Source organism: Paralichthys olivaceus, chromosome 11 (assembly GCF_024713975.1).
Source record: "Paralichthys olivaceus isolate ysfri-2021 chromosome 11, ASM2471397v2, whole genome shotgun sequence".
NCBI classification, from domain to species: Eukaryota; Metazoa; Chordata; class Actinopteri; order Pleuronectiformes; family Paralichthyidae; genus Paralichthys; species Paralichthys olivaceus.
The window spans coordinates 9,129,911-9,152,765 of NC_091103.1; the positions used below are offsets into that span (position 1 = coordinate 9,129,911).

Here is a 22,855-nt window from a genome sequence, read left to right on the forward strand (position 1 = left end):
CCTCACATGCAGACGAGCTCTCCCTGGAGACGGGAGGTTACCCGTGCTGCTTTCTGCTGGCTTAATGTTAGTCTCATATTGAGCTCCTCTCGTCATGACTCGTCCTATCCAAGCTGTGACTGGGTGTGCACATGGCGAGATCCCATCAAGACAAATTAGGCAGACCATGAATAAACTTGTCCGTGAAGAAAGAGGCAGAAAATCAAGACAGACATTGGTGTAGCACCTCCGAGGCATTAAACTGAAGTTATTTGATTTGGCCGATATGGCTGGCCTGGATAAAACCAGAATGTTGGCACTAACTGTTGTGCTTTCATCTGAAAGAAGAAGGAGCGATCTACAGAGATCTTTTTTTTTTCTTACTTTGGTGATAAATGAAACCTGTACCCAGCCTGAAAGGTCACGACAGAGATGGAGGCTTGTGTTTTCAGCCAGAAAGGTGATAAATCGAAACGGTGATAACCAGAAATGAACTTTTTATCCGCATAGTCGGCTGCTTTGTTTTTCGATAATCTGTTGCTGTAACATCCCATCCATCAAAGAAAACAGCTTTGATGTGAGTTGGTAGACGATGTTAATCAGTCAAGCTGTTTGCTGACAGCGTCATGAAAATAAAATCTGAAAAAGCAAACTACTTTTTACCTGATGTCTTTGCCTTTTATTTTCCCTTTTTTTCCACTTTTCTGTGACTCAAACAATCTGTTTTTATGCGTGCATGTGAAACAATGCAAGTCTACTTAGTGATATTCAGATTTACACAAAATCTATGTAAACAGTTATTAGCTGCCATGTTAAGGCCTGTACAGTAAATATATGGGAAGTTTGAGAAAGTCTGTCTACTCCATGGGAGAGGTATCTGACATTTTGGTTTGATTTGTACAAATGTCCATAATTTAGCCTCTCTTAATTACGTTTGTAAGTTTATTTGAAGTTATTCAGTAGGATGCTCACATATTCTTATTGTTTAAATTGTGTAGGGGCTTCATGGTCTGAACCTTTTTTCGTCAAACCACAACACAAACAACCCTCAGCTACACATGTTAGTTTCAACTGTTGTGTTTTACGGCATAAGTCAATAAGTCACCAGTTTTGACACCTGACGAATGGACAGATCGATCGATTGATTCGTTCAAGTGTGTAAATCCTGGTCGCCTGCAGATACTCCTAAAATCTCTTCAGCGTGATTAGCAGCTTCCTACTGTGAATGCTAAGTAACCGAACAGAACACAGAGCTCAGGCAGAGGGGGTCCAGTGTGTGTGTGTGTGTGTGTGTGTATGTATGTATGTATGTATGTGTGTGTGTGTGTGCATGTGCGTGTGCGCATGTGTGTGTGCATGTGCGTGTGCGCATGTGTGTGTATTGGGGTATGGTTTTCGTCTGCTAGCGCCCTTTGGCATTTCTCTAAAAGCCAATTCTTTTAATTGTTTTATCGATGTGATGAGATGATATCATTGCACAGAGGAATATGTTTCTCCTTTAACCTCCGAGAAGGAATGATATTTATGGAGCATCACTGATATTTCATCAGACCAACCGAGACTCGGTGAAGCATAGTGAAGCCTCATGATCGTAAAAAAGAATCCCTGTGCCGTCAGGTGAGTTTGTGTGCGTGTGTGTGCGTCACGTGATCCGTGCTGCCCAATAAGGGTGTCGTTGCTTTGTGCTGAACTTTTCATTTCTTGTCATTCTTCCTTGGTAGGGCCTGTCAAAAAAATGATTTTGCTTCACTGGTCACTGCATCAGTCACGCCTCAGCCCAGAGTTGCTCTAGAAAATTGCCTGGGCTTTAGAATAGTCCCTTGCTCAGGGCATGGGATTGTCCATGACCAATATCTTCTTTTTTTTTTCTTTATTTTCAATTCTGGGTGTATTCAGGCAGCCCCTAAAGCACGCACAACGTAATCCTACAAACTTTTGTTATGTCTAGTTGAAAAATTCAATAAAAATCCCACAGCTCATTTTTGAGGCCTTTATTTATCTAACTTTGTCCCATTTCTCCCTCTTCCCTTTTTCAGATTATTCTGACACTACATGAATGCACAATTTGCCTAAATATCTGCTGTCTACGCTAGAAGCCCCATAAAGAGGCTAACTCGTCGTCAAACAATTGTTGTTTCCAATATTGCTTTACAGAATACAGGATATACACAGTCAAGTTGAAATAGCCACTACGCAGAGGTGAACTGCAGGTTGTTGAAATCTTTAATGCAGGACCATTAGGTGTAAATGAATACTTCTACATCTCTATTTTTACTTCTATAAATTAGTATAATGAATAATAATAAATCACCTTCACTGGAGCATACCCATTCTTGTTTCTGTAATTTAATTTTTTTCAAGCCTCTCCTCTATATCAGATGACTTCACATCTATGGATGGAAATAAGGTTCTTTTGGCCCGAGCGAAGTGACATATCGTTTGATACAAATAACCCGTTCAAAAATGCAATCACACATTTGACCTTGCAGGCTCTGCCAGCTGAGAGAGCATGAGTGGATAGAGAGAGGCAACCCTCAGTCATTTAACAGACAAATGGAACAGGTTTGTTCAAAAGCCCCTTGACATCACACAAGAGATCTTCACCTCTGAACACACACACACACACACACAAGCACACACACACACACACACACACACACAAGCAGTTAACACAGCTGCCCTTCACTGTTGGATTAAGAAGCTGTCTTGATTTTTTAGTGCTGAATTGTGGAGCGGTTTTAATTGGGTGCAGATTTAGTTTCCACTACTGAAGTAAATGGTTCTCCAGTGTATGAAACTGAGGGTGATTCTTAAAAATACCCGTTGGTGTTATACTTCCAAAGTGTTTACCAGCAGCTCGGTTATTTCCTCGAGTGATGAATAGAGACATGTTGAAGATGGATGGCCCCCCAGCTACACCCACACCTGACATACAGTATGATGCAAAGCGTCTGCTGATTTACGCCGCCTCCTTGCCGCCATATGGCTCCCATCACTCACTCCCCAGTGACCAGGACGGAGACCACTTCATCAAGGGAAGGGCAGTAGTGGTAGCGGTAGTCATGGTTATAGGACAACAAGGATTTCAAAATCAGCCAAATCAAACAAAAGCCTCAGCACTTCACCTGCGTCCCTCATCTCCCTTTCCTCGTACTCCTCAATCAAGCCAGACTTGTTTGTTTGCTAAACAACAACAGGCTTGCGCGCGTTCCATCCCGTGTCAATAAAAGGGATCAATGACAGAGAAGGCATTCAATTTACGCTTAAATCTGAGGCTAATCGACTAATTTGCTTGGTTCAGTGTTGTAACGCATCTCCACACAAAAGGCTCCTCAGATGAGCATAAGGATTGTTTTTTTTTCTCATTTTACATAGGTCAGTTAATTGTGGTCGGAGGGATTGTGTTACACAACTGCCACTGTTTCTCGTGTATATGACCTTATTTGTCAGCCACAACATGCTTTCATGAAATAATAGCTATAAAAGAACAGTAAATGTGCTTTCGGGAGCAAAGCGAGTCACAGCAGATTGAATTTATAATCAGGTTGTATTCTTGTTGTTAGTAATAATACACAAATTAGTTTACAACCAGTATGTTTTACTAAAATAGGCTTTTTTGCTTCAGAGAAGATGTGCTCTGATGTTAAAGAGGTCATAAATGTGATTAAGTGCAGTTTTAAATTGGTACAAATGAAATGGACTCAAATGAAATGCCAGCATTCCAGCTCTCAGGTTAAATCTCAATGGTGATGGTGTGATCTTTTATACCTTCTCACTAATGGAAAAACATGTCGAAATAGACCGAACAACCTCCTCTAATTAAACATTTATGAGATTTTTCTTTTCCTATGGTTTCTAGTGACAGGCAGGATGCAGCGTTTTCCAGTATCTGCCAGTGTGGAAAATGCCAGTGTTCTAATGTAGTGAGCTGTACGGTGGAAATTATATTCAGATGTGATTGATCTGTTTATCCTGGATTGGAGCATTATTACCTTTTCCCAGAGTCAGTTATATGGTTTAAAATAAACAACCATCACTCTTTCCATTTTTTTTTCTTTTTTCCAAATGACTCCCTCATGTGTGCTTTATTACTCTCACTTCGCTTGATGAATTCATTCATTCATTCACTCGTTCATTCAATCATTCCCATTCAGCACATTCATTTTCCTCTGCAGGCCAACAGTTACGGATGTGGAATAAAATTGTCTTTCAGCTCGTTGGGTTCCCGGATGCGATTTAGTCGTCTGCCTCGCCTTTAATTAGAGCATGATAACATGTTTTTAAGCTCCGTCCTCCTCTGCTTCGTGTTCCCCCATGAAAGGCTTCATAAATAAATTGAGGAAGAACATCCACTTTTGAACTCACTGGGCTTTACAGTACAAGGAGACGAGTGTGCTCAGGAGTGTGGAACTAGAAGTGGTGTGAAATGGGGAATGACAAGGACACGTACTTTTTTTTAAATTTGTAACAAGATCTTCTCATATAAACATTTCATCATCAAAGTGACTGTGGAATATGAATATCAAGAAATAATTATTTAAATTACAATATAAATTGGTTGTTGCTCTTATAGCCTCATTTATTCTGTTGAATTATAAACTTGTGTCTCAATGAATGTAATATTATGCAAATAACATGTGAAAAGGAAATATTATAGGTGTTATAGACTCTTTATATCCATGGTTGTGGTCTCTACACTGTACACAACTGAGGGAACTAAAATAATCAACATGAGTACATTTATTTTATTGGCTTAAGAAGAAGCTGATGATTTAAATGCTCCCGACGTGGGGTCGGTCGGTGGCACAGGAGGAAAAGAGCTTTACTGGGGCATAAACAAATGTCCGATTTGGATCAATAATCCGAGTGGCCAATGCCGCCTTAAGACGCTCACCATAAATCTCAGAGGGCCACCCCTCTCCCTCATTAAATTATAAAGGATCCGTGAGCCGTGAAACACTAACGGTGAAGCATCACATAGGTCGCTAAAAATAGAGCGGCCTAAACAAAGGAGTTTTTTTCCCTTCTCTTCCACATCCATATTGTTACTCAAGAATCCTTTTAACTACCCACTTCTCTCATTCCCTGAGGTCAAGAGAGAAAGGTGGCCAAAGCCCGGCATCCCGGCGCGCACGTGTGTGTTTGCAGGGGTGTCGTCCGGGCTTCAACAAAACACTAACACATCCCTGTGATGTCATTATGTGGGGGATACAGCTGTTCTGGTGGATGGGGACACTCTCGCTGAAGTGCTCCGTCTCTGCCAGGAGGTCCGAGGTGCATCTTGTTGCTCCAATTTAAATTGCAAATCCACTTAAAGTACATAAGTCAAGAGTACTCCCAGCTAAGATGCAAGCCGTGTTGAGTCTGGAAGATTTTAAAAAAATCATGGACCTTGCACTTAGGAGGATTACATTTTCATGTGCGAAAAAAGAAAACGAGGGGGTGGGGGTCCCAACTCATCATCATCATCATCATCATCATCATCTTTATCATTGTTACCTCAAAAAGGAGAACATTGATAATCAGAACATTTCTCCTTTTGTCTTTTTTGGTTTTTAGTGCAGTGAGAAATGGGTGTTAGGAGATGGCTGTGCTCTGGCTGATGTGAAACTCAGTGAGAAAGAGCAGTTTCCACACAAGTGACTTGTCAAGGCCCCACGGTATAAATATCAACCATCTGTGAGGCCATCTGCATTGTGGTGCTATATCATGCACCGAGGCCAAGCCACCACCAAACACAGACCGGTCGCCTCCAGTGGCATCAAAACTGCAACATGAGACAAAGTGAGTTATCGTAAAATCACCGCTATCAAGAATGCATGTGCCCTCGTTTCTCAAGTGGTGTTGTCATACGTTTACACATAAGTGAGGTCATCTTTTAAAGGAGCAATCATGATAACCTCAGTGTTGTATAATGTGTTGTGTCGCTGCAACCAGATCGCATCTTTCTGATGAAAACGCTCGGCTTCAGGGAGGAAAATGTTCACACAGATGTAATGTGTGTGGACTATCGGGCGATTTTTTTCCAATCAGGTGTTTTTATCTGGACTGTTGTGATTGCAGGGGTGAACACGTCCGTTATAAGCAGCCGTCCATCTTCATCTGACAGATGATATTGCAACAGTTAAGAGTAGTTTTTGCATGTTGTGCTTACTGTGTTACTCACCAGACCACTCACGTTTTATATTATGGTGGAAATGCAGTGAACAAGAAATAAAGTGAACAAGAGATGCCAAATATTTTGTGTAAAAGCCAGATCACACCAGATGAAAGACACCACTTCATCTGCCTCTTTCAACATCTGGAATCACGTGTCTCACCAGCTGTTCACAGTGAACACGTATGTTTTTGTGCATCTGTGTTTGTATTAGTGAAAGATGAAGAGAAATACCGGGAAAGAATGTGTGCGCACGCTTGCTTTGGTATGAGAGGCATTGTTTTGAGGGAACTAGTTATTGGAACGGAAAGGAATGGACGAGGGCTGGTGCTGAAGAGCAGGCCACTTGAGGGGGGAAGAAAGAGAAGAGGGGCCAGTGGCCAGTGAGAACCTTTTATTTTTTTTATTCATTTCTTTTGAGGGGGAGTAATCAAAGCAGCCATCAGCACATAGCACCACTCCCTGTGTTTGTTGGTTTAGGGACAAATCTGGTGTGGCGGTTTTTAAAAGATTGATGGAATAATCCTTAGATTGAGAAACTGCTGGACAAATAGAAAAAAAAATGTCTTTGATTACAAGTGTCATCAGAGGCTGGGAAGTATAAGTAGCCAAGAAAATGTATCATGCTTTTTAACTTCATATTCTTATTAAGTCATATCCAGTTCACCCAACCTTCCAAATGGTATTAGAATAAATAAATAAATAAATCTATAGGGCTGTAAATAACAAGTGAAATCATTATTGATTAATCTGACTGTTTTGATGCATTAATCAAGAAATAATATATCTGCTTAGTTTATTAAACATCAGAAAATAGTGGAAAATTACAAATAGTTGCATTTACTCTGACTAAAGCCCCAAGTGATCGTATTGTCTGTTTTTGTGCAACCATGAAATCTTCATATTCCAAAGATATTCAGGTTCGATTAAATATTGGTATGTGGAATAAGGGAGGTTTTCTCTCTAATTTATCGATTAATTACTAGGTGACTAATTGTTTTAACCTCAGCAAATAGAGTTTTGTGTCATGATTCAAAAAAATGATGTTTCAGTGCTTTAAAACGTCTCTTAAGATATCACTTACACAAAAAATGTATTTTATAATTAGATTTGAGTTTTAAAATGCAATTTTTCACTTAAGCTTATCAAGTCCCAAACACTTATTCACTGCGAACCCTATATAAAATGTTTAGATTTCTTCATAACATATTTTTCCCCTCAAAGACATATTTTTCATGTATATCAAAGAGATCTGATAACTTAGATCTCCCACGATGACCCACACCCCCCAAACATGCATTTATATAGCTTTTTTCTTCTTGTAATATCATATGTAATTAACCTGACCTTCCAATTTCATACCAAAAAAAACCTAAAACACTACTTCTAATTTTTTGGGTTGAAAATAACTAATAGATTTGTTTTTGTTTTAAATAATGTATGTGAGCAGTTTGTTCTGTTAAAGGTCAGAAAATAGTGAATTTAGTAAATATTACATCATTACTATTTTTTCTCCAAATCTCAAAGATATTCAGGTTTTGATGACATGAGACACAGAAACCCTGTATATTTAGAGGATTACTATTGTGTTCCCATGCAATACTTTTTGCATACCCTAGGAATAATTTTGCATTACCTTGCAATACATGTTGCGTTGTGACTTGATTTAGCAGCATCTTGCTTCAGATGCTTCAAATACTTTTAAATAGTACTGTTGAAATAATAACATCAGAATAAGATTTAAAGTTGCAGCGTGTAGAATTTAGTGACATCTAGTGGTGAAGTTGCAAGTTGCAGTTGAATGCCCATCACCTCACCCTCCCCTTCCAAACATGAAAGAGAACCTGTGGTAGACTTCAGTTGTCATAAAAACTCAAAAAATGTTGGTGTTTGTCCAGTTTGGCCTCCGTAGAGAGGACCCTCTCCAGATGTAATGTATTTAAATATCACTTCAGTATTAAAGGAGTATATGTCCCAAAGACCTGTTTCACTTTAATCCCTACAACTATAAAATGATATGGTTTCTTTATAACCTAATTTTCCTTAAAAACGGTCAATTCCATTCATATCCAGGAGATAATCTTCCACCTCTCATGATGACCCACACCAGCTCTTAACACAGTGTTTGTAGCAGGATGCTGTGGCTGTGCAAGAGAACTTCAGACTCTAGAGGTCTCCATCCTTCAGCATCCCCTCATCATCCACCTATCCGCCCTCCTCCTCCTCCTCCTCCTCCTCCTCTCTGGCATTTTGTGCAGCGGAGGAGGAAAGGAGGAGAGGCTGCTGAGTGCAGGAGACGGAGGGGACCCGGAGACAACACGTCCCACGCCAGAGCCAGACAAGCCGGGGAACTTTGATTTGACGCCAAGTGGCAAAGCCCGCGACGAACATGACGGAGAGAGAGAGCCGCGCTTCTTCGCACCGGGAGGCTTAAGACCATGTCGGGCGCGTGCAACACATATGATGCCCTTGGACTTGTGCGTTCAACGAAGAAGATTGATTTGTTCGTGATTTCGCTCCTCGTTACGCTGACGGTGCCGCTGCGTTAACGCGCCCGCACTTAAGGTCAGGCGAATGCGTCTGGAGGCAGTCTGAGCGCATTGTTTCCACCTCCGATGCGTATGGGATTTCCAGCCGCGATGTCTGCAATATTTCGCTCTTTGTTTCTGGGTAAGTCCCTTCAAAGATTCGTTAACGGGTTATTCTTTTTAAAAAGCAGTGGAGCGTGTTTCTGTCTGTCATTTGTGTCTGAGGACGTGGACACTGCTGCGGTTATTCTATGTATATTCCTTATTTTCTTTTGGATTCATTTCATTGTCCTCAACAGCACATCTGGCTGATGTTTCCAGCCCATATCTCTGATGATGTCAGAATATATTTATTTTTTCCTTTATTTAACTCGACATTTTATAACCGGCATGTGTTAAAAAAATAATTGCTATTTACATATATTTGAGAAATAGAAATGGCTCAAGTTGACGCTGCTTTCCAACCCATGGGCTGCTCTACTTGCTCTCAACAAAGGTGGAAAAAATAGGAAAGGATAAAAAGTTCATCTGACCCCTCCCTTAGAATCTGCTCTCCACATGTACCCACCACTGTACATACATGTGCATGGAATGACAATGGTTCTGCAAAGGCAGGTCTGCTGCAGATAAACAAGAAGCTGTTTGCGATTTTCTGGCACAGGCAAATCATTTGGAGAGGAGGAGAGCATTGATAGAAACCATCCTGCAGGGTCAGATGTTTTTCATCTGCCTTTCTTATTGTTTGGCCCAGTTTAAAATTCTCTGAATATAATGTTCAGACTTTTTTGTGAATTTCTAGTTTAAATTGAGCTGCAAAATGTATGTTTTATGTCATAATGAAGAATAAAAGATAAGCTTATTTTATCTATGTACATATACTGCATTAATTGTACTAATTCAAACACGGCTGTAAATAGTGGAGCCTGGAAGTACCAGGTACAGAGTTAAATGGAGGCTTGTTTAATTCCTCTGTGAATACACTGACTGGAAGTTGCTGTACATGGAGACAGTGTGTAAAAACGACTTCCAGTAAGAGGTTTCACACTCCCCACCGCTGTCTCCTCATCTGCAGTGAAAAAAAATCTCAAATTCCTTTAGTTGGGTGTAACTGGGTAAAAGGGAGTTTTTCAAAAAGGGAGTGAACACTTAATTGTCAGTGAATGGGGCTGCTTAGTATGAAGCTTTGGCCATATGAGGGATAGTGCAACAAAGACCTGGCAGCTCTTCCCCACTGGATCGAGTCCAGAAGTCGTGCTCTAATCTGCTGGCCATCCATATCGCAGTGCAGAGGAGAAATCTAGACACCGGCAGTTCAGTTGTGTTTAATTTTTCATTTGATTAGTTTAGACATACAACTGATGTTGCCCGCTCATGCTCCATGTGGCCTGTGATGTAGACGTGAACGCCTAAAGAGTTTGTTATCCTCGGCTCCCCATTATTCAGTTCCGTCCATATTGTGGTGACCTTTCCCTTGGCCCAGTGCTTTCTGCGAGAGGCTCCAGTCCCCTGTGACCCCTGAGTAAGATAAGCAGTATAGAGGATGGAAAAATTGACCCGCGCTGTGGGCCTGCATACATTATGGTAGGGGTTACATAGGTCTGCCGGTGGATCCTGAGTACGTGCTTAGTCGTGACGGTCACTCATCCTTGGTTTAACTAAAGGGCTGAATCAGCACTGGACATTTTTTTACTTTAGCTCATCAGTCATGTTCCGATTATTTAGGCACTTGTGTCTTACTGATAATGTTGAGGGAAACACGATGAAAACTGTCAGTTGCACAATAGCAATTTATTCACTAAAATAAGATAAAGACATTTTTCTTAAAATAACCATCAGCCTGTGCCATGAGTATTAAATGACTTGTTGTTGCCATGGTGAGGCAGTTTCTTCTTCCCCTGTCATGTCACAAGATATGAATGTATAAGACAATTCATGCAGCTGCAAAATGATATCAAGCTGAGTGTCCAGTACAGCTGCAACCTGGGTCATGCATCTCTCATGCGGGGAACAAAATATCCGCCAGTCAGCTGAAAGAGAGCAAGGAAATACAGTATATGTAGCTTTTCAGGCTAGGCTGCTCTGCTGTGCCAGACTGGAGGACATTTTCCTAAAGTTATAGCCCGTATTAATTCAGGATCAACACCGAGGCCAAGTAAAGAGAGGAAGTGGCTGTTTTATTATAAAAAAATCAATAGTCATAATAGGGTCTCATTTCCTTTTTTTCATTTGGCTTTGGCCTCGCAAGTCATGAGACATCCTTAATTTAATATCTACTGGAGATGTAATATCCACTGTTCACATTACAGATAAGTAGCACAATTAATTGCTACGGAGATTTTCGCAGCCCTCATCGGTAACTCTGTCGATACAAAGTAAGAAACGGAACAAGGTCGAATAAAGTAGCAGAGTAGCAGCGCAGTGCAGCGGTAGATTGGGCCAGGTGAAGGAGACCAGTGATGGATTGCCTATCTGTCCTTGTGCCAGGATTAAATGATTCTGAATGAGGGAATTTGAAAATGACTGCCCAAGAAGTAATAACATAGTGTAAGTCACTTGACAGGGATGTAATTGAAAAGAATGAGTGGCTTCTCTATGTGAGAGCCCAAAGCCTGCACCCTGCATTTGGTGGAGTCTTTATATGCGCTTGAGCATCATTGTGCAAGACAATGCCATGCGAGTGATCATGGGAATACAGTGGGCACGAGTCTGTGCATGTGTGTCTCCATGCTTTATGTGAGGAGATGGCAGTGCCCATGCAAGCACACATGTTAGTGTTGGATGGAGATGAAGCGAGCGGTGGCTCCAAACAGAAATTCTGTCCCCATTCTATATTTAGCATGTCTGCCGGGGAAGGCAGAGGATCTCTGAAATGTGAAGATGACAGGAGCCTCCTGAGCCAGAGGTTATGAAGTGACATCTTGATGTGTTTGCGCCTGAATCACACTCCCACACACACTCAGGACCAGACTTCTGACATTCCCTACAAACCCAGAGACATTCCGATATTTGACGTCTAGTTACCATACATTAAGGCCTTGTTTTGATCTCCTTTTGACTCACATTATTCTTCAGCGTCATCACGTGGCGTCCTCCCCATGCACATCCTCGGCTTTGAAAATATTATTTTAAATATGTTTTTTTTGAGCGCAGGTGATGAATTTGGCAGATCTCGCTTTTGTGAGACGTGAATATGCTGGATGCTTGAAGCATTTGTCAGTTAGGTGCAGAGCACTGTGCAGAGCACTGAAGTCAACGGTCACCTCACATTTGAGAAGCATGAACTTTGAAATGACTTTCAATCTCACTTCAGTTGGCAAGTACGATTCGTTTAAGTTTATTTGATGAAAGTGATGCAGATGTATCAGCGCATTCTCACACACAGACTGAGCAAAGGGCCGATGTAAAGCATCACAACACATATACAGTATGTACTCAGGAATCAATATCAACTAGATACTGCATTCGAGCGGTAGGACACAGTACAGTATAGCTGCAGCTGAAGAGGGAATATAGCAAGTGTATTGCTCCAGATAGTGAAGCGACTTCCCTTCCACCTGCAGTGTCAGCTATTTGACATGCAGAACAAAGTGTAAACAGATTTCCATCAAGAGAGGATTCTATTACTCAAAGCAAAAGTGGCAAATCTGAAAGGATCAGCAAGGGCACAACACTCTGGAATACAAAACCTCTATCCAGGGTGACCGAGGAGGGGTAGAGATGAGCACAGAGGTCCAGCCGTCCTCAAAACAATTGATCCATATCATTAACAAACACTGATTTGCCTTCCAAGCACTTTCCCCCACCCTCCTGATGCCTATGGCCTTTGAATGACAGCATGCTTCCCAGAATAACAAGCCATCCATCTTCTGTACCTGAGGGGTTCTTCATGTTTCATTGATTGTGGTGCTTTTAGTCAGAGGGTCTTTCTCTTGTGTCGCAGCAGGCTGGATGCCATGTTTGAAATGAGAGTGTTTGTAGGTGAAAGTGTGCCTGCTTTGTGAAGTAAGTGCTTTTATTCCTGATAGTATAGAGGGTGGAGGTCGGCTATGTTGACATGTAAGGTAAAAATAAAGGTCACAGTGTTGGAACGGATGTGGCCTTTCTTGAATTATTCTCTTATTTCATCAACATCTCTTTGTCTGACAGTTTTTTTCATGATTTCCAACCTGTCCACACATAATTCAATGTGGGCCTTTTTGTCACTTGCATCTTGTAAAACACAAGACACATGCCTAGACAGAGCTGGGTTTGTGTAGTGTTTCTGACCTATAAACCCTCCCCCTTTTTCATCCTTCACCGGGAAAATTACTGCCAGATTATTTTGGAACGTATGAACAGGAACTGCCTATTTCACTTTACTGCTAATCTTTGACAGATGTTCCCGGAGAGGCTCACATTCACATTAACTGGAGCCACATGCGCAGTCTACATATGACAGTACAGCACACCAGTGTGTTTCACTTCTCTGTACAGTGCACCAACAGTTACAGGCAGACCTTTTCAACAGATAAAGTAATGTTTATACTGTATGTTTGACAGCTACAGGCTGTTTTACACCATCAGTTTTGTTCATCGAAACTCAAACTCATATGAGATCACATCGAGTTTCGCAACAATTAACTTTTTAGAGAGCTGTTCCAAATATCTCCAAGGAATTATGTTTCACTATATTAATATCACAGACATAGGCCTCTGGATGCAGTTGAATACACTTACAACCAATAAGAGCAAGGAAACATAGGTTATCAACAAACGCTGAGCCATCGTTTGTTCTTGTTTTAGAGAAAATTCACTGCTCGTTTGTTTGATACTGTTGCAATCGCAGATTTAACTGACCTCTCCACATCAGAGGCAGCCATCTTGATTGTTTCTGAAAACGTTTCAGGAGTGCTCCTCTGACTGTAATTATATGAACCTGCCTCCACTTATATAAATTATTGTGATTGGCTGAACTTGTCCCAGGAGAGATAAAAATCAGTCTAAATAGGAGGAGGGACGGACACGGCCTGTAAGAGCAAATAAATGTGAGCTTGCTGATTGGCCTGGTTTCCAGGTTAACTGTTGATGCTGTCTACTGATGCAATTCCGGAGTTAGATTAATAAGCTGTATGATTCACTGTGTGGAGAAGACTTGTTGAAAACCAATGTAACAAATAAATACATGTTTTAATTAACGTGAAAATGATTACCTCTGCTGCGAACGTTGGACGATGGATTACGACAAAATTTGTTGGAAGGATGTTTAGGAAAGAACTCATTAAGTGGATCTGGATCACAGGACTGATTCAGGAATTTTGATCATTAAGGTTTCTTTTGTTTGATTGTTTGACATTTTCACTGATTTCTCAGGAACTAATTCAAAGATGATGAAAAAAAATCAAGCACATTAAGAGGACTGATATATGAGTGTGTGCGATTTGGTGCAGCTTGATTTAATCGAAGCAGACTGTTGGGCCTTGGTGGAGGTATTAATTATTAAAATTATTAAAGTGCACCAGCTGATACTACTACTGCCGCCCCCCAGCTCAGCAGATATTACATATGACCATAGACCTTGTTGGCGAAGCAAGATTTATTTTTTACTTGTTACTGTCTTGGGACTGCATGAGTTTAGCTTATTTCCTCCTGTATCCGTATCTGTAAAGTCAGTCCCATTTATCATCAGTACGTCTGACTGTATGTGTTCTGTTCACCCCAAAATACAAATAGGAAAAGGTAATGCAGGAAATAACCAAGACAGCAGGTTTAGCGTATTAAGATCAGCTACTCTAAATCTCAAAGTCCTTGGGTAGTGACTCTAAAAGGTTCCATTGGCCTCGATCTCCCTGTAATCGCCATGGCTGTGTCCTCCAAAAGGGAGGAATAACCATGAAAGTCAATGAGGCAAGTGCAATCACAGCCATTTTCCTAGAAAATGTGAGGTGATGTGCTCCTTCTGAGCAAAAATATTGTAATGAGGGCTTTGATTGTTTTATGTAAGCAGCGAGGAGATCAAACAATGAACAAAACGGTGAGATAAATGCTGATGCTGTTGGTGAGGTGGAGCATGGAATTGATTCCCCCGACTGAAGGTCTGTCTCAATATTAATCTCATGCACTTATTGACATTTGCATTAAATGGGATTCCATCTATCACCAACACCACTGCTGCGGCTACAAAAGCAAAGGGGATCAACATTCCTGCATCTTGCAAAAATACCTTAAAATGATTTGTTTATCAGTGGTGGTGGTGGTGGGGGGGGTAAGATACTATCATCTCTGAGCTCCCAGCCCGGTTATGGCGCTCTCAAGTGCTTTTTTCTTTACTGAAAACTGGCAGTGCAGAATAAAGCTGGCATGCTTGTCTTCTCTTAGCAGAACATGCTTTTGATCTATGTTCTCTGTCTCTGAAACCAGGTATGTCCCTGTTTCCAGTGCAGCTGCTCGTCGCGGCTCTGCAGGAAAAATAAACAGCTCAAAAAGCCAAATCCCTCTCTGCTGAGGTGTCTTTCACTTTCAAGCAGCTTAGCATAGTGCTTACATCAGTGACACAAAGGAGGAAAACGCAAAGTATTGATGAAACATTTACACCCAGAGAGCAGTGACATTGGCTGTGTTACAGTCGAGGTCAAGCCTGTGCATCTCTTCAAATCGTCGCCCTTGTCACCTGGATCCCTGTTTACATGACCGTGAGCTCACTGATTGCGTGTCAAGTCAAGATGATTTGAAATGGTTCTTTTTACTCTGCCGAATGTACCTCGATTAGGCGCGCAGGCGTTTTCACTGCTGGACAGGTTGTGTGCTTGGCCAACGTTTTCAATGAGTGACAGAGTGTCAAAACCCTAGTAAACCATCTGCCAATAATTGATCATCTATTACCAGCGCTTAGCACTTTAATTGGTCATGGGGTGCACCTGTCAGACTCCAACCTGTGCGCCGCCTCATCTCATGCTGTGATTATTGATTATCATGTCCAAATATGGACTTGGACACTCCAACAGCATCTTACTGCTGAAATGTGAAACAGCAAGAGAATGCGGCTCATAGCCAGATCGTGACCACAGGGAGTCCTGCACATAACTCTTAAGAGCAAAGGATCTTTCATGCAGACTGAAATAATTTTGAAATGTACATGTATTTGATTTATTCCAGCCTGGTGCAGATGCACAAAAATATTGACTTTTCATCCATCATCTTTTCTTTCATTGTACATGGCATTCAGCTGTAATTCAATCCCCTGAATTGATTGCAGATGAGTAAGAGCAACTTGCACTTGCAAACCAATTAATGGAGACCCAGGCAAGTTTCTTTTTCTTCCCCTTCAGCTTTTCCAATTGAGAGCCGACTGAATGAGCAGGAGGAAATGTTCCACGTCGCTCTATTTAGACGCCTGCTGTTCCTTTCAATTTGAAGCAGTCTATTAGCCAGCAAGCAGGACACACCATTAGAACCCGTGTGCTACATTGTCTCACTCCATTTCCTCTTTTGCTTGCCAGTTTTCCCTAAAGCGTTAGTGGCTTTAATCAGTAGAGGCCCCTCTGCCCTTCAGACATTTAGCTTCAGCCGCTTTTGGTCGTCACCGAGCAGCCTGGAAAGACCTAAAGATGGATGGTGTTTGGAAGGCAGGGAATTTGGTGGCCATTGATTAGAGTGGTGGAAGACAAAGTGGTTACCTGCACAAGACCTGAACACCATCTGGCAGATCCCCCCTCCACTCTTAGTGCCTGATAGCTGAAGTCAGGACCCAGCCATCTGTCAAATATAGATCTATACTGAGTGACGGATAAAAAAGATCTTCTTGGTCTTGGTTAGAGAGGAAAAGAAGCTCCGTTCATCGTGTAACTTTAAATTCCAGGCTTAATCTGTTTATTGGCTGTAATAAAACTTTGGCCTTTAAAGCTCTGCAAGATATGCAATTCCACTAATTGATTCTTTATAGGGATGAAATCCTTGGTCATCAGAACCTTGCCTCGTGTCAGTAGGAACTGTAAAAAGCAATAACTTAGGTCCAGCCTTGGGTTGCCAGTGCTGCTCTCTTCCAGTGGATGTTGTGTGATGGATGGTTTAATTATCCAACCACAAAACCAGCCATTTGCTCTGTCATAGCACAGTGAGAACACTGTAAACTTAATATCATTGATCAGTTGCTAAATTGTCCACAAATTAATTAGGTAATGTCACTGATGGAACCACGGCTCTCCATTCCCTCTTTCAGATTAAAGAGCAAACGAGTCCTGTATCAGGGCAAAAGGTTGAGAAGTTAGTTTTTCACGGGAGATAAATCATCATTCTGGAGCTCAGACTGTGTGTGTGTATCACCAGAGCTGAAAAAAGCCTTTTCCCCCTCCTGTCCTCCCACTTTTCCCCTTTTCCAGCAAAGAGCTTCAGAACAGATGGCACCACCACCTTTGTTTTTCCAACTCGTTAGACTTGACTTGTTGATGAAATGGAGCCTTTACGCTATGCTGCCGAGCAGATGTGAACTTGAACATTTGTTAATGTAGCCCTGCAGTAAGTTAGGCATCATCCACAGCCTGAAGAGCCTGCGCCCTTGATTTCACATGTTTATCTTAAACTTAGTGAGTATAGGCAGGTTTTTTTCACACACTGGTAAATCGCTAAAAATCAAATTCTTTCCCATTGTCATTGCATGTTTTTTCCCCCAGGTGAATCATGTTCGATTTCAAGAACGTGTCAGAAACTGAGGAGCTTACTCACCTCGTTGTCTTGCCAGTGTCGCATTTTGCACAATATAAAGACAAAAAGTCCTGTTGCATTTGTTCCAAAGATGTAAGAAAAACAGCAACTGAACATTCATGGCTATTTACGCTCCAATGCCCGAAATTTAAATGCGTATCATGATGTTGTGCAGAAAAAGCGCAGCTTCAGCATCTGATGATGAAGTCAAAAGTAGCGTGTTCTTCCGGGTGTAAGGTTTCCATCACTGACGATCGGAGCTGGAGCCGATAAAAACCTGCGTCTACTCAAGTTATTTTTCCTTGGAGTGAATGCTGATTATATCATTGCAGACAAAAGCCAGATGTTAAGTGAGTGTTAGTTGGTTTTTTGACCGGTGGAAAGGCTTTAACAACAATCTATGTAGTTCTTTTTACATAGTAGGACTTGTTCTCTTCATGGTCATTAAGGCTGCACTTGTTGTGCAAGGACATGAAGCAGTGTGTTAGTGCTTGTTACCGCCTGACAAACACTCATACACAAGTGCTTGCTGCAGCTGGAGGCTAGTTGTGCTCATGTGATTGTGTAGACTCACTGCAGTAATGTAGTGCACCTCAGAGAGTCACCAATTGATGCCAACAACTTTGCAATCATAACTCGCAGCTCAGTGGGGTAAACAGCATGTTTCCGCCATTTGTTTTTGACATTCCCTCGTTTTTTGTTTAGTGCACGCTTGTGTAGCTCGGCCCATCACGCAGCTTGTCAGTCCCAACTCATAGAGCACAGCAATTCCTGTCGAGAAATAGACAGGGCCTTAGGACTGCACTCAAGATGCCTGTCATGGTTTGGCATTGTTGTCCAAACTGTCACACGTAAAACTGTCTTATTGCGGTGGCTGGTTGAGGAAAGTGGTGTTCTTCAGTTTGTGTGTGAACGGTGCAGCAGTGTGTGAAAACTGTGCTGCACTCTGAGTTTGACGTCTCTCAAAATTATGAAACGTGAGGCTCACATTTTCTCTGAGCAGCAGACATAATTTTTACTTTGTGTGTCTTTCTTCAAGAGGGAAATCAAGAGTGTTAGCATTTGGCTTGATTTGCTGTCTGGGGTCCAAAGACGCCGTGCAGGAGGAAATAGCAGAGTTTGCAAATTCAAGCTCTTAAAATAATTAAAGTTGGCATGATGACTCTGCTTTCTAGATGGGTCCAAGCCTAAAAAAAGACAGCTTTGGGAGTTACCCCACAGCAACAGCAAGCTGTGTTTCACTCTGAAAGTAGAAATAATGTATGATATGTGCAGATATGAAAATGAAATCAAATGCATAATTCTGCCACTGTGGAGTGAAATGAAGCTTTTGGCCCCCGACCCATCATAATGGAAAGCAAACATTTTTCTATTTAGGAGAGGGAGATGCTGTTTACTCTATTAACCTTTCCTCTTGGTTGCACTCTTGACATTGAACAATGTGGAAGAGGCCGACTCCTTGCTGGCCCTTTTGCTAATGAGGCAATTAAGTCTATCCTGCCTTGGTTGAGCAAAGGGGCAGAGAGAGGAAGGCAAGTCATCTGCTGTCTCAGCAAACACCAAGTGTCTTTGCCGTGCTGCAGTCAGACTACATAACAAGCCCTGCTTTGTTGTTGTGGTCGCCCAGTCGCAGGTCTCCCTTGTCAGCGCAACCCTCAGCACAGCTGGAGATCACAGGCAGCAACAGGCCACATTTATCCGTGTGCACTGAATCGCAGCAAATGGAAGAAAATCACTGAAATAAAATTATGTTTGCGCTCTGTTTGTGAGTCCATGGTGGGCTGCATTGGTATAGCATAGCAATTTATCTACATTATTTTGTGTTAACACCAACAGCACCTAGAGCACTGTTTAGGAATCAAATAGTGATGTTACCCGCCTGGATTACATCCAAGTTCAGAATAAATACATGCCTGATATTCACCTCCGCCATTTTACCTTTGCCTAGGTTATTTTTACGCATGTTTTTTACTTTACAAGGATTACACAAAAACATTTTGGTATAGATCTGGATCCAAGAGTTTCTATCAGTCAGTGTTTCTCAATATTATTGTAGATTTCTCTGAATAATTAATCGGTCTTGAGAAAAGAGACTATGCATATTATCCATGATAATATCTGAGTGTGTGCAATTTGTTGAAGATCCGAAGAAAAATCTGGACCTTGTCACTTTAAATGTGGTTAAATAAGGAGACTGTTGAGTCTTGCCTGATATATCCACTATAGACTGAGTGCCATTCTAGTTTGTCAGTGTTTCAGACAACTCAGAAATCATACATAAGTAAAGAATTACAATTATTGTATTCTTAATCCTACTTCAACAGTGAATGTACAGTGTGTCAGTGCTGCCCACATTTACCACTATTACTTAGCCTCTGTGGGTCCTGTTGACTTGAGTATTTACCTTGTTTCTTTTACGTTATGAGTTATTCATGCTGCTAAAAGAGCTCTTGCTTGTAGACAGACTGAGAGGATGTTTGGCGACTGAAGGCCAGTGTCAGGAGGAGCAGTGCACACACGTTGGATTTACAGACGAGCAGAGTGAGGATCCAGCTCTGATCGTATAGTCCCACAAGAAAAAACAAGTTTCTGTTTTGCTTTTTCACTTGTGTACTGATAACAAGTGGACCAGAGTACTCTGTGTGGCATAAAGAACGAGACACACTGTGTGAGTGCATAAGTGATTGAGTGGCTGTCAGTGAGTGTGTTCATGCCTGTTTTTATCATCAGATTCCCTCTCTGACACATGTTGGAGGGATGGCGTGGAATTGCAATTGCCTCGAGTGCTCGCCAGGATAACGTTGATTGCTGTAAAATGTGCTGATACTCAGCATCCATTAAAGAAACACCCTTGTTACCCAATTAAATGAGTTTGACAGCAATTAGCATGTCTCTTCCTTCTTAGCCCAGTGACTGGCTGCAACGAGTAGCTGCTGTGTCATACAAAAGGGGCCTGCATTAGGGCACGAGTTAATGTGTTTAAGGGATGCACAATTCGAACGTGTGATAACGGAAGGCTTACGGCTGCTCAGAATGGATTAGGGGACATAGTTGTCTGTCTTAAAGCTCAGGCTTAACCATCACACTCCTTTTTTCTCCCCTCCTCTATCTCTCCCCACTGGTAATGAATCACCAGCGTTTCCTGACACGAGGCACAAAAAAGAACGTCTCACTCGGCAGGGAACGAAGATGACTGCTCATTAGCCATGGAAAGGTGTACCGAACCAAAAAGACAAGACGTCCGGACAGATCTGTTTGAAATCAACCACTGTCTTCTGAAGCTTCCCCTCTGCAGTTTTGCGGATGCCACAACTTACTAGAAGAGATTCGTAGGAGCTTATGTCGGTAGGCAAACAGATGCTTAAGCCACACAGACAAATGTAGAAGAAGAAGGAGAAAGCGAGCACTGTGGCTCCTGTTAGTGTCACATTTTTAGCCAGGTGTGCAGGTTTCACTGTGCACTTTAACATATTTGCCTTTGCCACGTGAGGGGATCAATAGTGAGAGATTACCTCGGCTCGGTGTTAGACACGGATGCCTCTGAAGTGGCATGATTGGAGAGGACAGAACAGAGCTGTGGTTTTCAGTTACAGGACACAAAAGATGCACAGTGGCAAGGGCGCCAGTAAAAGTGCTCAGTGAGCAATGGGCTGCAGCGGCAACGGGCCACGTGTATATGCAGCTGGCTGAAATTACTGACACGGGACATGACAGGTCACACATCAGTACTGCAAAATATACAGAAATCACCATCACTGCTCACGTGCACATGCTTCTTTTTCCTCATGCCAGACATAATCCTGTCCTCAGCATATACATGGCACAAAGCTTTCATGACAGCGTTTGGGAAATGATTTATTCATTCTACATTCAACTCACAGAGCTGAGAAGCACAAGACAATGGAACGGCTCTTTCATTCTTTTTTCATTTTGTCTGTGCACCAATGAGTCACAGTCTGTTGATACAGACCCAAGACAGACGATTCGACAGACCTTTGTGTTTGTGTATGTACCAATGTTTTCCATTAGCTCAAGCTAACAGCCCTCTTGTTAAGATAAATAGACATGTCGTTATCGTCACTCACCCATGCGCTGCCCCTGTGAAGTGCACCACGAGACCCTCTCACTGACATGCAAGTTAGTTCCATTTTGTCATCTCGTAACTGTACCACATGAGGTCTGCAGGGAAATCATAATGAAACGGCGCCAGCACTTTTTTTTTTAATCATAAATGAAAGTTATAACGTTGATGCACGACGCTCTCCTTGCAGCCTGCTCAACAGCACCACCCATCCCGGTGTCTCCTTTGTTATCCCCTCTTCACTCTGTTGTCTTCTTCTATAGCCGGACCAACTGCGTAGATAATCACCTCCTGCAGCTGATCTGGTTGAAGAGAGAGTGGTGGTTTTAGGTGCGGGGGAGAAAAGATATTTAACATCCTCTGTCCACCGGGTGGAAATTTGATGTATGGCACACATTACCATCTCAATACATTAGTATGGCCAGCAGAACATAGGCTTTGAAAGCCCTCGTTATTTTACATATCGATTTTTGCTTCACTTCACCTGTAGCTGAGCTCAAGTAATCCCACTTATTGTTTATTTACCCTATCTGTCACTGTATAGTCATTTTGATTTGGAAAATATAAAAATAAATAGATTTGTTTCTATTTTTCAGACCACAAATATTCACTGTATTGCTGTTGTTTGCCTACACGTTGGAATGCAATAGAAGTATGAATGATGCTTCACTAGACTGACCAGCGCAGTCATTAATCCTAATATTTAGACTGTAGCCACCATCCACTCCCGGCTGCCGCTTGACTACAAGTAATCATAGCCATACACCCGTGTGTATTGTGCTGCAGGAAAAACACTACAAGCACAGCAGCTTAGTCCATCAATCTAAGAGGCCAGACATTTTTTCTCCAACCCTATGTTGGAGCATTTTACATGACACCCCCCACCCCGCCTCATCTTGAGGGAGTATGTTTATGAGCCCTTCCTCTTCCTGCCCTGTCTCTTCTCATTCCTCTCTCCCTCCTATGAGACGAGGGGTCTTGAGTGGATGGAGCGTGCATGGCTCCCTGCCGCAGGGTCATGATAGATGGCCACTCAGCTTATACGCAGCTCACTCACCAGAGGCCGGCCATATTTCTCCTTCACTGCCCGCTTATAGACCTGCATCTCACATGAGGACAGTCAGGGATGTTTGCTTTCTGTAAGCTCAGCAGGGCCGAGGAGGAGTATTTGATTAGATGTAATGGAATTACAGTAATCTGATTCCAAAAAAGATGACATCTGTAATCTGTTGCAGTTACTGTAAATATGCGGTAATCTGATCACAGATGCTTGTGATGCTTCAGAGTTATTGCATAGCTCAGTGTAACTGTAGCATCTAAACTGTGGAATTGTTTCTTCTTTTTATGCAGAATTGTAGATTAAATTGAGTCCTATCTAACTGAGGGCTATTAGAAGAGTGTGACATAAATTTACATTTCCAGCAGCATCACTGC

At 42.0% G+C, this 22,855-nt stretch overlaps 1 protein-coding gene across 1 annotated transcript in view; it reads left to right on the forward strand.

The window, feature by feature from the left end:
* Window positions 1-8,384: 8,384 nt before the first annotated feature.
* The window catches only part of clmpb (CXADR like membrane protein b), a 69,612-nt gene continuing 55,141 nt past the window's right edge, over window positions 8,385-22,855 (forward strand). The window contains exon 1 of the mRNA XM_020095175.2: window positions 8,385-8,806. Within this exon, the coding sequence (XP_019950734.1) occupies window positions 8,752-8,806 (55 nt within the window). The 5' untranslated portion in view covers window positions 8,385-8,751. The remainder of the gene's footprint in view (window positions 8,807-22,855) is intronic.